The sequence below is a fragment of the Sorex fumeus genome, unplaced genomic scaffold, assembly GCF_029834395.1.
Source record: "Sorex fumeus unplaced genomic scaffold, SorFum_2.1 ptg000098l, whole genome shotgun sequence".
Classification (NCBI taxonomy): domain Eukaryota; kingdom Metazoa; phylum Chordata; class Mammalia; order Eulipotyphla; family Soricidae; genus Sorex; species Sorex fumeus.
In genome coordinates this window covers 75,918,616-75,937,077 of record NW_026606155.1, presented here as the reverse complement: position 1 = coordinate 75,937,077, position 18,462 = coordinate 75,918,616, and the positions used below count along the sequence as shown (strand labels likewise).

At 37.0% G+C, this 18,462-nt stretch overlaps 1 protein-coding gene across 1 annotated transcript; it reads left to right on the top strand.

Moving 5' to 3' along the window:
* Positions 1–16,325: 16,325 nt before the first annotated feature.
* On the top strand, positions 16,326–17,264 carry LOC130041909 (olfactory receptor 4F6-like). Its single transcript, XM_056134193.1, has one exon. It carries the CDS (start codon positions 16,326–16,328, stop codon positions 17,262–17,264), a length of 939 nt encoding a protein of 312 aa, XP_055990168.1.
* Positions 17,265–18,462: the final 1,198 nt, after the last annotated feature.

The following is an 18,462-nucleotide window of genomic DNA, read 5'->3' as shown; positions in this document are numbered from 1 at the left end:
CAACACCCTTTATTTGGTGCTTTCTTCTCTATCTGAGCTGCCTTTTCCCCTTTTCCACTAGCATGTTCGGCTGGCCTCCAAGCCATGGCATAAACCTCCCGGTACTTATCTCAGCTATTCTTGGGTGTTAGTCTCCTATTTTGTTACTTTAGTTTCCCAGATGAATGCAATCTTTTTATGCATGTCCCTCTCTTTCTGATTCATTTGGCTTAGCATGATACTTTCCATGTAGTACCAGTAGTATGTAAATTTCATGCCTTCATCTTTTCTAACAGCTGCATAGTACTCCATTGTGTAGATGTACCAAGTTTCTTTAACCAGTCAGCTGTTCTAGGGTGGGCTGGAGCGATAGCACAGTGGTAGGGCGTTCGCCTTACAAGTGGCCAACATGGCTGACCCGAGTTCGATTCCTCTGCCCCTCTCGGAGAGCCCGGCAAGCTACAGAGAGTATTCGATATGCCAAACACAGTAACAATAAAGTCTCCAATGGAGACGTTACTGGGCCCGCTCGAGCAAATCGACGATCAACGGGAGGGCCTGTTCTCGGGCACTCAGGTTTTTTCCAATTCTGGGTATTGTAAAGAGTGCTGCAATGAACAAACAAGTGCAGATGTCACTTTGACTATACTTTTTTGCCTGTCTGGGGTATATTCCCAGTAGTGGTATTGCTGGGTCAAATGGGAGCTCAATTTCTAATTTTTTGGAATCATCCATACTGGTTTCCAAAAGAGCTAAACTAGTCGGCATTCTACCAGCAGTGCAGAAGGGTTCCTTTTTCGCCACATCCATGCCAACACCAGTTACTTTTGTTCTTTTGGATGTGGGACAGTCTCTGTGCTGTGAGATGATATCTAATTGTGGTTTTGTTCTGCATCTCCATGATGATTAATGATGTAAAGATTTTTCTCATGTGCCTTATTGCCATTCGCATTTCTTCTTTGAGAAAGTTTCTGTTCATTTTGTCGCCCCATTTTTTGATGGGATTGGATGCTTTCTTCTTGTGGAGTTCATGCAGTGCTTTGTATATCATTGATATCAACACTTGTTGGATGTGTATTGGGCGAATATCCTTTCCCATTCTGTAGACTATGTTTGTATTTTGGACACTGTTTCTTTGAGTTGCAGAAGCTTCTTAGTTTAAGATAGTCCCATTTGTCTATCTCTGTTTTCACTTGCTTGGCCAGTGGCGTTACATATTTGAAGATACCATTATCTTCAATGTCATGAAGGGTTTTGCCAACTTTGTCTTCAATGTACTTTATGTATTCTGGTCTGATGTTGAGGTCTTTAGTCCATTTTGATCTTACTTTTTTACATTGCATTAGGAAGAGATCTGAGCCCACTTTTTTGCATGTAGCCGTCCAGTTTTGCCAGCACAATTTGTTGAAGAGGCTTTCCTTGCTCCACTTCACTTTTCTTGCCCCCTTATTGAAGATTATAGATGATCATATGCTTGGGGGGAGATGTCAGTATATTCAACCCTGTTCCATTGGTCTGCAGATCTGCCTTTGTTCCAGTACCATGCTGTTTTAATTATTACTGCTTTGTAATAGAGTTTTAGTTTGGGAGGTTGATTCCTCCCTTTTTCTTTTTCCCAAGAATTGCTTTAGCTATTCGTGGGGGCTTATTGTTCCATATAAATTTCAGGAGTGTTTGCTCCATTTCTTTGAAGAATGTTTGGAAAAATTTGCTAGTGCATCCATCTGGACCTGGGCTTTTGTTTTTGGGAAGACTTGATTAGTTTCAATTTACTTGTTGTTAATAGATCTGTCATTTTAAGAGCTAATTCAAATGATTTCTAAAAAATTATATTTTATAATTTTTAATTAATGATTTTTATATAGCACAGTGGGTAGGGCGTTCGCCTTACAAGCGGCCAACATGGCCAACCCGAGTTCATTCCTCCACCCCTCTCGGAGAGCCCGGCAAGCTACCGAGAGTATTCGATGTGCCAGACACAGTAACAACAAAGTCTCCAATGGAGACGTTACTGGGCCCACTCGAGCAAATCGACGATCAACGGGAGGGCCTTTACCTTTACCTTTAGTGTCTCTGTCTGTTTACCCCAATTATTCTTACATTGTTCTTCTTGAATTCATTGAAATGTCATATATATATTTATATATTTTTTGAGACTCTTTCCATCTTCTACTGTTATCTGGAGATTCTCTGCACCTTGTCTTGGAGCTCACTAATTCTGTACTCAGCAACTCTCACTCTGCTGTTGAGGCCTTTTGGTGAGTTTTATGTTTAACCTTTCAGGTTTTTCAAAATATCTTATTTACGCTTGTACTTTTATTTATATTTTCCTTATTTCTGCTCTTATTCCTATTACAACGTTTTGTTGAACAGTCATTGCTTTAAAGCATAAATAAAAGAATAAATAAAGTGTTTTGAGTACAAAGAAAATAAAAGAAAGTTATCAGAACAGAGGGAATACAACAAAAGCTGCAAATGAGGAAAATTCATAGCAATACAATTTTACTTTAGAAAAAAAGGTCTTAAGTTTCTTAGGATTAGAACAAAACAGCAACAAAGTATGTGGAAGAAAGAAAATAATATAGAGTAGAGTGATATGTACAGAAATTAAAAAGTCAATAAAATATTGATTTTTTAATTTATTTTTATGTGAAAATTTAAAACCAGGAACTTGGTCTTGAAAAACCAAATTGGATTGACAAACTTTTAGTTAGACCCACAAAAGACAGAAGAAAATTGAATAATTAGACTAGAAGGTAGAATAAGTTAGAACAGATAACAAATAAGTACAAAAGACCATAACAGATTACTATGAACAAATTTATACCACTATTTTGGAGAACTTAGAATAAGAGCATGAATTTTATTTATTTTTTCGTTTTTTTTTAATTGCTCAGGGTACTGGGGCCACTAATGGCTATTCAGAACAATTTGGGCCAGCAATTCACTACTTGAGCCCAAAGATTAGAAGCTGGTTTGGTCTGGGTTACCAAAGACCACCAGGGAAATCCCAGAATGCTCAGAGACTCTTGGGTCACATATCAGTGGTATGTGAGGCTTCCAGGATAACATTCTTGTGTTCTCAAGAGGAAGGGTAAATTTTGCAACAATACAATATCCAAGTCTGAATCAGGATGAAATAGGAAGTCTGAACAGATCAATGATTATTAAGGAACTTGAAAAAGAAACCAAATAAAAGCTCTATTTTCTATAGGTTATCCATATAGATTTGTGGTTAACTGACTTCTTTGTAGCTGGAGTATTCATGATAATGACTTCATTAGAGAGTTGAGAGCCTCAAAGGTCACACATGAAGGTGCTCTAGAGCATCAAAACCTATGATAGAACCACATGGTGTTGGTAATCAAACCAGATTGCACCCTAACCATTGTGCTATCTCCTGGCTCCAGAAACACAGTGGTAATACTATATTCCTCACTACTCTTCCCCTTGCCCATTGGACTGAATATACTTATATATAATATATAATATTTTATTAGTTACTGTAAGTTAAAAATTATGCTTTCTTCTAGAGCCCTAAAGAAATAAGTATATTTTTTGCTTTATAGTTTAGCTCTAATACTACAGACAGAAAAAAATTACTACATAAAGTATAAGCTGTTGGCTCCCGATCCCCGCCCGCTCGCCGTGTGGGCTGCTCCGCGTCTCCCCGCGCACGCCCTGCACCCGTGCGTGGCTCGGGGTTCCGAGGCCTCTCCAGGAACGGGCCCGGCCCCGTCGCCTCCCGGGAGGCGCGCACGGAAGGACCCCAGGTGTCCCCCGAGATGCCTGAAGAGAAGGAGTTTTGAGCGTCTGCCCTGCCCTCTTCACTCCTGACGGCGGTGCCCATCTCATCTTAAATCCAGGACCCCAGGTGTCCCCCGAGCTGCCTGAAGAGAAGCAGTTTTGAGCGTCTGCCCTGCCCTCTTCACTCCTGATGGCGGCGTCCATCTCATCTTAAATCCAGGACCCCAGGTGTCCCCCGAGCTGCCTGAAGAGAAGCAGTTTTGAGCGTCTGCCCTGCCCTCTTCACTCCTGACGGCGGTGCCCATCTCATCTTAAATCCAGGACCCCAGGTGTCCCCCGAGCTGCCTGAAGAGAAGCAGTTTTGAGCGTCTGCCCTGCCCTCTTCACTCCTGACCGCAGCGCCCATCTCATTCCAAACCCAGGGTTCTGTAGAGGCGTGGTCTCCTCAAAAGTGGCCGTGGCCTCAAAAGTGGGCGTGGCTTAATTTCTGGCCCCAGGTTGTTTTCCCATACTAAGGAACCTAGTCCCCAAGTAATCTGGTTCCCAACCTACTCAGCAATATGAAGAAACAAAGAAAATCTCCAACACAAGGGGAGAACAACGAAAACAATCTAGAACATTCTGTCAATTCAGCTCACCTAAGGGACCTCTCTGACATAGAATTCAGATACGAAGTCATCAAGATGTTCAATCAACTCAATGAAACAGTCAGACAGACACCACAGAAAAAATCGAAAAATTACGAGAAGAAATGAGGGCAGAAATGTCACGATTAAAAGATTCCATAGATGAAATGAGAAACTCAGTTTCTTCTCTTAAAAATAGAATGACCACAGCTGAAGAGAGAATCAGTGACCTGGAAGATCAGCTGCAACAAGCCAACACACAACAGCAAACAGTGGCAAGGGACCTCAAAATGGCTCTACAGAGAATCAGAGTCCTAGCAGATGATTCCAAGAGGAACAATATTAGAATCATGGGACTACCTGAACCTCAGGGAAACAATCCCAACGAAAAAAACACTGTCAAACAAATCATTGCTGAAAACTTCCCAGAGCTGCACAATGCAGCCATTCAGGTTCAAGGAGCCCGAAGGGTGCCAGCTAAAAGAGACCCAAACAAAAACACTCCAAGACATATCATAGTTAGAATGATCGATACTGCCGATAGAGACACAATACTGCAAGCAGCAAGAGCAAAGAAGGAAATCACATACAAAGGAGCATCCCTTAGATTCACAGCAGATCTATCAGAGGAAACCCTACAAGCCCGAAGGCAGTGGCGAGATATAGTCAAAAAACTCATGGAAATGAATGCTTCCCCAAGAATACTCTACCTGGCTAAACTCTCCCTCAAAATCGAAGGAACAGTACACTATTTTATAGATAAACAGCAGCTCAGGAACTTCATAGACTCAAAGCCAAACCTAAAGCAAGGCCTAAAGGGGCTACTATAAGAAAAGACAAACCCTACAACCACAACACACCCTTACAGAAAGATGACACAAAACCCCATAACCATTCTCTCTCTCAATGTCAACGGTCTAAATTCACCAGTTAAGAGACACAGAGTGGCAAAATGGATACAGAGACAGAACCCAACATTCTGCTGCCTACAAGTAACTCACCTCTACAGCCAGAGCAAACACAGACTCAAAGTCAAAGGATGGAAAACAATCCTGCAAGCACACAACTCCCTCAAAAAAGCTGGGGTGGCCATACTAGTATCCAACAACATTAATTTCACCTTGAAAAAGATTAGAAGGGACAGTGAAGGCTATTTTCTCTTCATCAAGGGATACGTACAACAGGAAGAAATCACACTCTTAAATGTATACGCACCTAATGAGGGAACAGCTAAATATTTAAAACAACTGCTAACAGATTTTAAGGAGGACATCACTACCAACACAATAGTACTTGGAGACTTCAACATCACCTTATCACCTCTGGATAGATCAACACGAACAAAACCCAGCAAGGAATTATTGGCTTTGAAAGAAGTAATAGAAGAGAAAGGGCTTATGGACTTATACAGGGCTTTACACCCCAAAAAGAAAGAATACACATTCTTCTCCAGCGCGCACGGAATATTTTCCAGAATAGACCATGTGCTAGGACACAAAACATACCTCAACAGAATCAAGAAGATAGAAATAGTATCAGCCATCTTTTCAGACCATGATGCACTGAGGATAGAAGTGAATCACACAAAGACACGGAGAACCAAATCAAACACCTGGAAATTAAACAACTCGATGCTGAACAATGAGTGGGTCAGGAACGAAGTCAAGGATGAAAGCAAAAGATACCTGGAAACAAATGAGAATGAAGATACAAACTACCAGAACTTATGAGATGCAGCGAAAGCTGTATTAAGGGGAAAATTTATAGCTCTGCAAGCATATCTTAAGTCGATAGAAACGATGCACATAAACAATTTGACCTCACAGCTCAAGAACTTAGAAAAGGATCAACAGAAAGAGCCTAAATCAGGCAGAAGGAAAGAGATCATAAAACTTAGAGCAGAAATCAACGACATGGAAAACAAAGAAACTGAAAGATCAATGAAACCAAGAGCTGGTTCTTCGAGAAAATAAATAAGATAGATAAACCACTAGCAACACTCACAAAGAAACAGAGAGAGAGAACCCTAAAAAATCGAATCAGAAATAAGAATGGGGATATCACAACAGAAACTAAAGAAATTCAAGAGGTCATCAGAGACTACTTTGAAAGTTTCTATGCCACGAAACATGAGAACCTGGAAGAAATGGATAAATTCCTGGATTCCTACCATCTCCCAAAGCTGAATCAAGAAGATATAGAGTACCTGAATAGACCTATTCACATCAAGGAAATTGAAACTGTAATCAAAAGTCTTCCCAAAAACAAAAGCCCAGGCCCAGAAGGATTTACTAGCGAATTTTTCCAAACATTTAAAGAGGACATATTGCCAATTCTTCTCAAGCTTTTCCAGGAAATTGAAAAAACAGAAACTCTCCCAAAGAGCTTCTATGATGCCCATATCTCTCTAATACCAAAAGGAAACAAAGACACCGCAAGAAAAGAAAACTACTGGCCAATATCCCTGATGAACACGGATGCGAAGATTCTCAACAAAATACTAGCCAATAGAATACAACAACTCATCAAAAAGATCATACATCATGACCAAGTGGGATTCATCCCAGGGATGCAAGGATGGTTCAACATTCGGAAATCAATCACCATAATCCATCATATCAACAAAAGAAAAGATAAAAAGCATATGATCATATCAATAGACGCAGAGAAAGCTTTTGACAAGATCCAGCACCCATTCATGATGAAAACCTTTGCCAAAATGGGGATAGAGGGGACTTTCCTCAATATAGTTAAAGCCATCTACCACAAACCTACAGCAAACATCATCCTCAATGGGGAAAAACTGAGACCCTTCCCCCTAAGGTCAGGGACGAGACAAGGATGCCCACTCTCTCCACTACTGTTCAATATAGTACTGGAAGTACTTGCAATAGCGATTAGGCAAGAAAAAGATATTAAGGGCATCCAGATAGGGAAATAAGAAATTAAGCTCTCACTATTCGCAGATGACATGATACTATACTTAGAGAACCCTAAAACCTCTACCAAGAAACTCCTAGAAACAATAGGCTTGTATAGTAAAGTGGCAGGCTATAAAATCAATACCCAAAAATCCATGGCATTCCTATACGCAAATAATGAAAGAGAAGAAAGTGACATCAAGAAAACAATCCCATACACAATTGTGCCCCAGAAAATCAAGTATCTAGGAATCAGTTTAACTAAGGAAGTAAAGGACCTGTACAAAGAAAACTACAAAACGCTACTTCAGGAAATAAAAGAGGACACGAGGAAATGGAAAAATATCCCCTGTTCATAGATGGGGAGAATCAACTTCAGCAAAATGGCAATACTTCCCAAAGCACTGTACAAATTCAATGCAATCCCTATAAGGATACCCATGACATTCTTCAAAGAAATGGAGCAAACACTCCTGAAATTTATATGGAACAATAAGCCCCCACGAATAGCTAAAGCAATTCTTGGGAAAAAGAAAATGGGAGGAATCATCCTCCCTAACTTCAAACTCTACTACAAGGCAGTAATAATTAAAACAGCATGGTACTGGAACAAAAGCAGAGCTGCAGACCAATGGAACAGAGTTGAATATACTGACATTTTCTCCCAAACATATAATCGTCTAATCTTTGATAAGGGGGCAAGAAAAGTGAAATGGAGCAGGGAAAGCCTCTTCAATAAACTGTGCTGGCAAAATTGGACGGCTACATGCAAAAAAGTGGGCTCAGATCTCTGCCTAACACCATGCACAAAAGTAAGATCAAAATGGATTTATGACCTCAACATCAGACCAGAATCCATAATGTTTATTGAAGACAAAGTCGGCAAAACTCTCCATGATATTGAAGCTAATGGTATCTTCAAAGATGTCACGCCACTGGCCGAGCAAGTGAAAACAGAGATAGTCAAATGGGACTATCTTAAACTAAGAAGCTTCTGCACCTCCAAAGAAACAGTGACCAAAATACAAAGACAGCCTACAGAATGGGAAAGGATATTCACCAAGTACACATCCGACAAGGGGTTGATATCAAGGATATACAAGGTACTGGTTAAACTCCACAAGAAGAAATCACCCAACCCCATCAAAAAATGGGGTGAGGAAATGAACAGAAACTTCCGCAAAGAAGAAATTCGAATGGCAAAAAGGCACATGAGAAAATGATCTACATCACTAATCATCAGAGAGATGCAGATCAAAACCACAATGAGATATCATTTCACACCACAGAGACTGGCCCACATCCACAAGAACAAAAGCAACGGGTGCTAGCGCGGATCTGGCAAGAAAGGGACCCTCCTTCACTGCTGGTGGGAATGTCGGCTGGTCCAACCCTTTTGGAAAACAGTATGGACGACTCTCAAAAAATTAGAATTTGATCTGCCATTTGACCCAGCTATAGCACTCCTGGGAATATATCCCAGAGAGGCAAAAAAGATATAGTCGAAGTGACATCTGTAATTGTTTGTTCATTGCAGCACTCTTTACAATAGCCAGAATCTGGAAAAAACCTGAGTGCCCAAGAACAGATGACTGGTTAAAGAAACTTTGGTACATTTACACAATGGAGTACTATGTAGCTGTTAGAAAAGATGAAGTTATGAAATTTACGTACAAGTGGTACTACATGGAAAGTATCACGTTAAGCAAAATGAGTCAGAAAGAGCGGGATAGACACAGAAAGATTGCATTCATCTGGGGAACATAAAGCAACAAAAAGGGAGATTAACACCCAGGAATGGCTGAGATTAGTACCAGGAATTTTGCTCCATGAATGGAAGGCCAGCCACACGCTCTAGGTGAAAAGGAAGCTCAGATAGAGAAGAAAGTACCAAATGAAGGGTGTTGTGAGGGCCCTCCCAGGGTGGGAGAAGCATGCTAAAAGTAGTCGATAGACCAAACATGATTGCCACTCAAAGCCTCTCTTGCAAAACACAGTACCCAAAAGAAGAGAGAGAGAACAAGGGGGAATACCCTGCCACAGAGGCAGGATGGGACGGGGGGGGGGGGATGAGGGTTGGGGGTGGGTATGCTGGGACCCGTGGGGATGGATGACGGGCACTGGTAGAGGGATGGGCACTTGATCATTGTATAACTGAAACCCAAGCACAAAATTTGTAAGCCTATAACTGTACCTCATGGTGTTTCACTAATAAAAAAAGAAAAAAAAATAAAAACAATTAAAAAAAATAAGCTGTTGCAGCAATGATATGAGAAGGAAGCAGTAGAGGTATTTAATCCAAGGATCAGGAAATAATTATATTTGATAGTTGATATTACTCCAGCAGAGTTAATTCTATCACCATATTTAGTTAGCATGTTAATTAATATTAGTATTTCTAAAATAAAATGGTAATTTTATAATGAAGAAAAATGGAGGAACAGGAAATTTTACTGAGGATAGTCCATAAATATGTGTCCAACAGAATAAATAACTCTGCTAGTGACTCTGCTAATAACTATTCCTTTTATTGGTATTGGTCTAAACTACAATTTAATTGCTTATTTTGCATTAAAATGTTAGGTGATGCTTGTTTTACTAAAGACATTTTATGTCATATTCTATTAGACACAACTTGCTTTGTTTTCCATTTACTTTTTAACTCAAACATGGAAAACTTCACCTAATACCATGGGACTTAAAAGTAGAGCTCCCAAGATGAATGACCCTGGGACTCAGGCCATTGAGTCGTCAAATGGTCAACAAAAGCTGTTGAAAGATCTGAACAAGTTGTAGGAGAAACTAGTCACATAGAATTATGAAGAAAGCATTAAAAATTTTGGTTATAAAGAAAATACTTCTTTTTTGGTGCTTTACTTTAGGTTAGGTAAGTGGAGATAGTATGTCATTAATCTACTAAGATTACCATATTTTAATATTTTTTATATTGGTAATGAATGCTACCTGTAGGTAAGCATTGTATTACAAAATCCCTCCTCCTCTCTTACTCTTCTTTATTTTCTACCCTTTTCAACCTCAACTGTTTCAATGCTTCAATTTTACAAGCATTTATTAAATATCTATTGATGGCATACTTTCCAAAGGTAAATTACACATTTTCTTTCAGGTTGTATGCATAGTTTCATATGTCTTGATTGTGTATTAGAGCATAGAGAAAATCCTAGGTCCGGTTTATACACCACTAGGAACTTGAAGGATCTTGGAAATTGCTTTTAGTTTGAATTCCTTAGAACAGTTCTGAGTAGCCGTTTAAAAAATTCTGTTGGCATCAACTTTTAATTAGAAACCTAAAATGAAATTACTTACGAAGAGCATTATCAATTATTTTTCAACTTCTTATTAAATGCATGCCCACAACTTTCCAAATATGCTTGTGCTCTGAAACTTAAAGTTTCATGGGGAAAAATTTATGAATAAGACTGCATGCATGCTGTGGAGAATTTCACAGAAGGTGACACAGAAATATGAATCTAATGTAACTGAAGAGTGTTAGTAGAGGCTTTGAGGTAGAGTAATGTGCTGGCATAGAGGAGGAATATTTAATGCCTACTGGAAAAGGGAGGGAGGTGCAAAGATAGAATTTTTAGAACAAAAAAAATCACCGAATTAAAACACTCAGGGATACCTTTAGTACAGATTAAAGATATGAGTAAATCTTAGTGTTAATGAAAGAACAGGAATTATCTTTGTAGGCCTGACATTTGTAAAGTGAAGCAAGAGAATAGATTGAAGAGATGAGCTGCCAACTTCTGGCAAGTTTTTTATGTGCCATGTTGGGAAGACAGAAGTTAGTGAGAGATTTTACTCAGTGGCTTGGCTCTACTCTGGCTATGCTGGTGTAAATGCTACCCTTTGAACTTTTACAGAATCCTTCCCTGCTTTTTTCTTTCTTTTTTCACTTTGCCCTCTCTGTCTCCTTTTTACCGATCATCTTGTTCTTAGGTAAATAACTTTCTATTCACTACTTTACCAGTGAATTTATGGTTTCTAGAGTAAAAGCCATATGTGTTTATGAAACTAGCAAAAGAGTCTTCGGAAATATGAGATTTTATTGTGGTGATAATTATTTGAGACTTTTTTTTTATTGAGACTATTGTGATTCTTTACAGTTCTTTACAGTGTCACACTTGTAAAGCATTTTTAATTAAAACCTTTTGACTGGTCCATCTTCTTGAAATATGAACTGAATACTATATCACTTGAATTTCTCACTTTCTATTTAGAGAATTTACACCTTTAAGTCAATAGAAAGGAAAGGTAGTTTTACATTATTTATATATTTAAGTTTTTGAACATGGGGGGGAGGTGCTACTGCTGGTCCAGTTTTTGCAGGTCATTCCCTTTGTTGCTAGGGGTACGATGCAGTGATGGGAATCAAATTCAGGCCTTCTGCTTGAAAACGAGCTCAGACCTTTAAGCTATTTTTTCAACTCCAGTTTTGGACCATCTGTCTATTCAATAATTTAGTCAATGAAAATATCATAGACATTAGTACAGAAAACACAAATATGCAATCATATGACACAATTATTTTTGCATAGCAGAAGTAAAAGCCACATAAAATCTTGCTTTAATGGACTCATCACTGGTTATATTTAATGTGCATTTTAGAGAATTTTTAAATATAAAGTTATTGTGAACTTTATTGTTTTTCAGCTTAGAATCAGATTTTAAAAAGTTAAGATAGTTCCAGAACTGTATGTGTAGCAACATTTAATTTTTAAGGGCTTTTAAAATATTCCATTTTGTAAAGTAGCACTGTCCTCCCATTGTTTATTGATTTCCTCAAGCAGGCACCAGTAAATTCTCCATTGTGACTCTTCTTGTTACTGTTTTTGGCATATCGATTACATCTATGGTAGTTTGCCTGGCTCTGCTATGCGGGCAGGATACTCTCAGTAGCTTGCCGGGCTCTCTAAGAGGGATGGAGGAATTGAACCCTGGTTGACTGCGTGCAAGGCAAACGCCCTACTCATTGTGCTAGAGCTCCAGTCCATATAATATAAAGTTATTTTGTATAGTATTTATACTTATATATCACATAAATATATATTCATATATATAATTTCATACTGATAGTTACTTAATTCTCTTCATCATATGTTATGTATATGTATAATATAATAAAAATATATTTATTATGGGTGTGATGGCCCTGGTGGTCCTTGGTACCTCATACCAAACCAGCACCATAAAGCTCTACATAATAAATATAATACTAGTCTCATCTATAGTACACTGTTCCACTATGCTCCCATTGTTCATCGATTTTCTCAAGCAGGCAACAGTAACATCTTATAACAAATTGTGAGACGTATTGTTACTGTTTTTGTCATATCGAATATATCTTGGGGAGCTTGCCAGGCTTTGCTGTGCCGGTGAGATACTCTCGGTAACTTTCTGTGCTCTCTGAGAGGGGCGCATCTGTAGTAAATTACAATTTTATTATTATTTGCTTAGTAGTTTTTCTGTTTATTGACATGTTCAAAATTCTAGTTACAAATGTTTATGCACAAGTAAATATATACGTGAGATAATATATGTGCTACACCAACATGGCCGACCCGAGTTCGATTCCTCCGCCCCTCTCAGAGAGCCCGGCAAGCTACCGAGTGTATCTCGCCCGAACGGCAGAGCCTGGCAAGCTCCCCGTGATGTATTCGATATGCCAGACACAGTAACAACAAAGTCTCCAATGGAGACGTTACTGGGCCCGCTCGAGCAAATCGATGATCAACGGGAGGGCCTGCACTTCACTTCACTTCACTTACATATTTGCTCTACTTTAGCATGTATAGAAATATATGCATTCGCTTGACTTGTTCATTTATTTATTTTGGGCGTAGGCCTCTGAAGAAATATTTAGTACTATGAAAGTTATATATACCTCATTGTGTTTGGGATGCCTTATGTTTTTTTTTTAATGTTAGAATATCTACATTTAAATAGCCACACATTGTGTGATCAAAATCTTCTGATAGTGTTAATTATAGTTTTTTTTGTAAGCCACTTCTGTTCATCTTGGGAATTTTTTCATTCTTCTTTGGTCACTGTTCTATTTCCCAAGTTATTCCCTATAAAATTCACCATTCAGTGATTTTATGAAGAATTTCTCAACATCAACCCTATAGTATTTCCTTTTGGCTGCATCACCCCTTTCATTCTATAATCTTCATAATGCTAATTCTTCACTGGCCTTTATGCATTTCAAGTCTATTATTGGCTACACATTGTCCATATGTTTTTCTCATTCTAAGGTAGTGCATGGTTGTGCCCATTTAGCAACCTAGATATGCTGTGGAATGACAAAGGGAGAAGTGATCATATACATATAAAAAAGCAAGCTGAGAAGGATGCTTCTGGCATCAGTGGAAACAGAAAACTTATGGTATTATTCAGGGCTGGAGCAATAGCACAGCGTTTGGGGCATTTGCCTTACATGTGACCAATCTGAATTCGTTTCCTCCGCTCCTCTCGGAGAACCTGGCAAGCTACCAAGAGTATGTCACCCATGCGGCAAAGCCTGGCAAGCTACCTGTGACGTATTAGATATGCCAAACACAGATAACAACAAATCTCACGATGTTACTGATGCCTGCTCGAGCAAAATGATGAACAACGGAAGGACAATGCTACAGTGCTATGGTATTATTCAAGTGTGGAACAACTATCCCAATTCAGCTTGTTTGTTTCAATATATATTAGAAAATTATGTAAGAAACAAATTGCCATCAAGTTAAATATATAATATTGAAATTCATCTCTGTATATATAAAAAGAATAATTTTATATTATGTGTATTAATAATATAATATTGATATTACATGTGTATATAAATTTAACCATTTTCTTAAAATATGTTAAAAATAGGCATCCCATAAAATGTATTTAATAACATCTCTTTTTATTCAAATATAATAATATATTATTTTTCACTTTAACGTATGACTCTCAGCCGCTTCCTGTTTCAGTTCCATCATGAATATTTAAATTTTTATTGTGAATTTTTTATTGAGAATTAGGTTATTTCTCATGTATAACTAAAATACTAAATAAAACACTATAGCTAAATTTTTAGTTGATTTACTATCATTGCAGGAAGCAAATATTTTAAATTGAATTTCTTGGTTGTAACTTTTGGAGAATTATTTTTCTTTTGCTATGAAACAAGATAGCTTTTATTGAATAAAAATTTCTGAGAAAAATACGATTAGAAGGGAGAAGGAAAGGAATGTGTGCTTAACAGAGAATACAAACTGAATGATCAAGCAAGCAAAAAGACATAGAGACAAGCTAGGGAGATATGTGTTCAAGGGAGAACATGGGCCTGAGAGAGGAAGCAAATTAGGGTAAAATTGTTAACTTTGGGTTCTTATTTTGAATTGAGATTTTTTAAATTTATATAATCTCTATCAGTGAATGAGATTGATTTCTCAATCTTGTCCATAATATATCACGTATGTCAATTTGCTTTACTTATAATTATGAAATTATTCTAACTGTATATAAAACATATATATATATGTATGTATTTTGCTGAATCGAAGAGCCTTCATTTACTTGCAGAGCTGGGGGAGCCTGAGGGTGAGGGTCTCAGCACAATGAATGACACCTAACCTTCGTTCAGACATTATACATTCTTATCACAACCTGTTCGGCAACAATTGGCTTTTTTTCTAAGCAAGCAAGTATAATTTTAATATAGACACCAGATGTTTGTGTTTAGCCTTAGATGGATAAAAACCTTTTTACATTTTATTTTTTAATTTTTAATTTTTTAATTTTTATTGAGTTTCCATGAGATACAGAATCACAAAGCTGATCATTGTCGGGTTTCAGTCAAATAATGTTCCAACACCCATCCCTCCATCAGTGTATATTTCCCACTACCAATGTCCCTACTTTCTAATTTCATATTAAAAACTGTTAGTCACTTGTTTGAGCTTGTGTAACTGTTTTCCAAAGTGCTGTGCATACATTTATATTTATATTGCTTATATATCAAAATAAAACTGTTCTATGTATTTCTTTGTGTGATCTTTACATGTCTCTGCAGCTATCATATGATCTGTATACATATAACATGAGTTTTAGTTTAATACTTAGTTTTCCTCTCCTTATTTGTTATCAAAGGGTATTGCTATTTTTCATTTAGAATTTAAAAAATATTCCTGTACTTTTAGTTCTATTTCATCTTGATTTCTAAGTATCCAGTTGAATTTATTGTTTATGTTGAAAGAGAAAGATCTGCATTATGCCAAATTTTTCTGTTTTGCAGCATTGTTGGTTGAAAAACTCAAGAACCCTGATATGACATGATTCTTCAGTATTCTTTTGGGTGATCATACTAAATTTGTTCAACTGCTTTCATTTAATTCTTTCCTTTGAAGATTATTTTTTGTCTGAAGTGAAAGTATGTTTAAGCTCTGCTTAAATTGCTAGTACCTTTCCATCATTTTTTGTGGTAGCAACATTAGATCTGCTGTACTGTGCCTCATCCAAATTATTATTGGCTTGCGTCAATGGCCTTCCTTTCAGAAGGTCTTTGTACATGGCTTTTTTACAAGTGTGGACCATTACAATAATCTTCAGTAGAAACACCATACTTAGCATAATATGAATAATTACTGTTTTGTTAAGTCATATTTTCTTGTCATAATGTTCTGTTTCTTTATACCAAGTATGAGAATTGTATCAGTATGTGAAAGTTATTTAATGTTTGTATTTGCCACTATACTGTGCTTGCAGATCCAAATTATATTTTAAGTTTAATTGACATAGTACCTGGCATACAGTAGATGCCAAAGAAGTATGTTTTTTATATCTAAATATGCAAAACTCTTTATATTCATTAGTGACTATAAGTTAAATGGCCAAATAACTGCATGAGTTTGAAATACTTTGTTACTTTTAGTGATAACCTATGTAGATACCTACTTCAATATGAATTTATATATTTTTAAAAATTAATTAAAATATATTGGTTATTGTTTTGTTTTTTGGTCTTTTAGGTATCACCAGTCAAAATCTAATGTATGAAACAAATTATACTGAAGTGTCTGAATTTATATTCCTGGGACTTTCTAACTCTAGACCAATGCAACATTTCCTTCTTGTCTTTGCTACAGTGTTTTATGGAATGATAGTTTTGGGAAATCTTCTTGTTATACTTACAGTGACTTGTGATCTTCATTTACATTCCCCAATGTACTTCCTTCTAGCCAATCTCTCTTTCATTGATATGTGTTTTTCTACCTTAACAGTACCTAATATGATTTTTAACCTGTTTTCTGGACATAAAACCATATCCTTCCAGGGGTGTGTTGTCCAGATATTTATCCTTCACATACTGGGTGGATCTGAGATGCTGTTGCTCACTGCCATGGCCTTGGATCGATACATAGCCATTTGTAAGCCCCTTCATTACTTGACTCTTATGAGTCCACGGATGTGCATTTTGCTTGTATCTGGTGCTTGGTCTCTAGGCCTCCTGCACTCTGTGATCCAGATAGCTTTTGTTGTCCATTTGCCATTTTGTGGTCCCAACAAGATAGATAGCTTTTACTGTGACCTTCCTTGGTTTATAAAACTTGCCTGCATGGACACCTATAATTTAGAATTCATAGTTACTGCCAACAGTGGGTTCATTACTATGGGTACCTTCTTCTTATTGATTATTTCTTATATTTTTATCCTGCTCACAGTATGGAAAAAATCTTCAGCTGGTTTATCCAAGGCCTTCTCTACTCTCTCAGCTCACATTATTGTGGTGATTTTATTCTTTGGACCTTGCATTTTTGTTTATGTGTGGCCATTTCCCACAGTGCCAGTGGATAAGTTTCTTGCCATTCTGGACTTCCTGATAACACCCATTCTGAATCCTGTTATTTACACTTTGAGGAACAAGGACATGATGAGTGCAATGAGGAGACTGAGTAGCCAACTGCTGAATATGAAGAAAAGCTCCTAAATTACTAAACAAAGCAGAGGTGATTTTCTCTGTTGCACTACTGTATGAACAAGGGTATAAAAGATTATAACTTTGTTTATAATTTTTCAATTTTAAGTCAGCAGCCTAAAACATCTTACATAGTTTATTTCACTTAATGATCAACAGAAAAAATAAACAGTTTAAAGGTTGTTTTATATATGTAATTTTAAGATTTTACAACTATAGAAAAATACATCTTATTGGCTTACACTTTATTACACAGAATATTGAGAATTATTAATTTCTAGCCATAGTTATGGAATGTCAGAGCAACTTATGCTTATAATTTTTGGGGTTACTCACTAAAGTGTTCTCTTGTAAAGGGAATTAATGTTTGGCTTATGTAATTGATGTTTTAAGGAATGAAAACAATCTTGTTTTGAAGGTTTTGTTTGTTGTGTTATTTTCCTCCCTTTTTTGTTTTCTTATTTTAATCAATGTATTTAGTTATACATATTAACATTGAACATGGTTTTGTTTAAAATAGATCAAATGTTAATATTTTATATCAGAAACCTAATATTAACAAATAAGGAATCATAGCATTTTGAGTAGCATTTTAGGATATATAATAACAAAGAAATCAGAATTTTGTCTCTTTTTCCTTCACCTTTTTCTTTACATATTTCTTTTGCATGTATAATAATGAAAAATAATATGAAGCTATCATCTTGTCCAGTCACTGAGTGAATAAAGTGGGCCAAAAAATGTGAAAAAAATAATACAGATACTAAGGGACACCATATGGAAAAAAACACTCACTAAAATCTATGCTACCAACATATCTATGCAATCAACCAACAATACTATATTCTACAAATATATTATGATTTTTGACAGATATGAAAGTAAGACACAGTAATGCTAGGAATCTCAACACACCTCTTCCATTATTGGATAGATCTTTTTGACATAAATTTAACAAGAAAATACTACCATTGAACGAAAAATATTGATTATTGGGGCTAGGGAGATAAGACCCTGACCAGGTTTTGATCACTGGCACAGCATATGGTACCCAATTCCCACCAGAAGTTAACCTTGAACTTTGGTTCAAGAGTTAGAACTGAGTACAACCAGATGTGGCTCTTAAACCAATAGGAAAAAAATTGGAGACTGACATGCTTCTGAAAAATTCTCAGGTTAATAAATATATCAAAGAACATAAAACATTTGT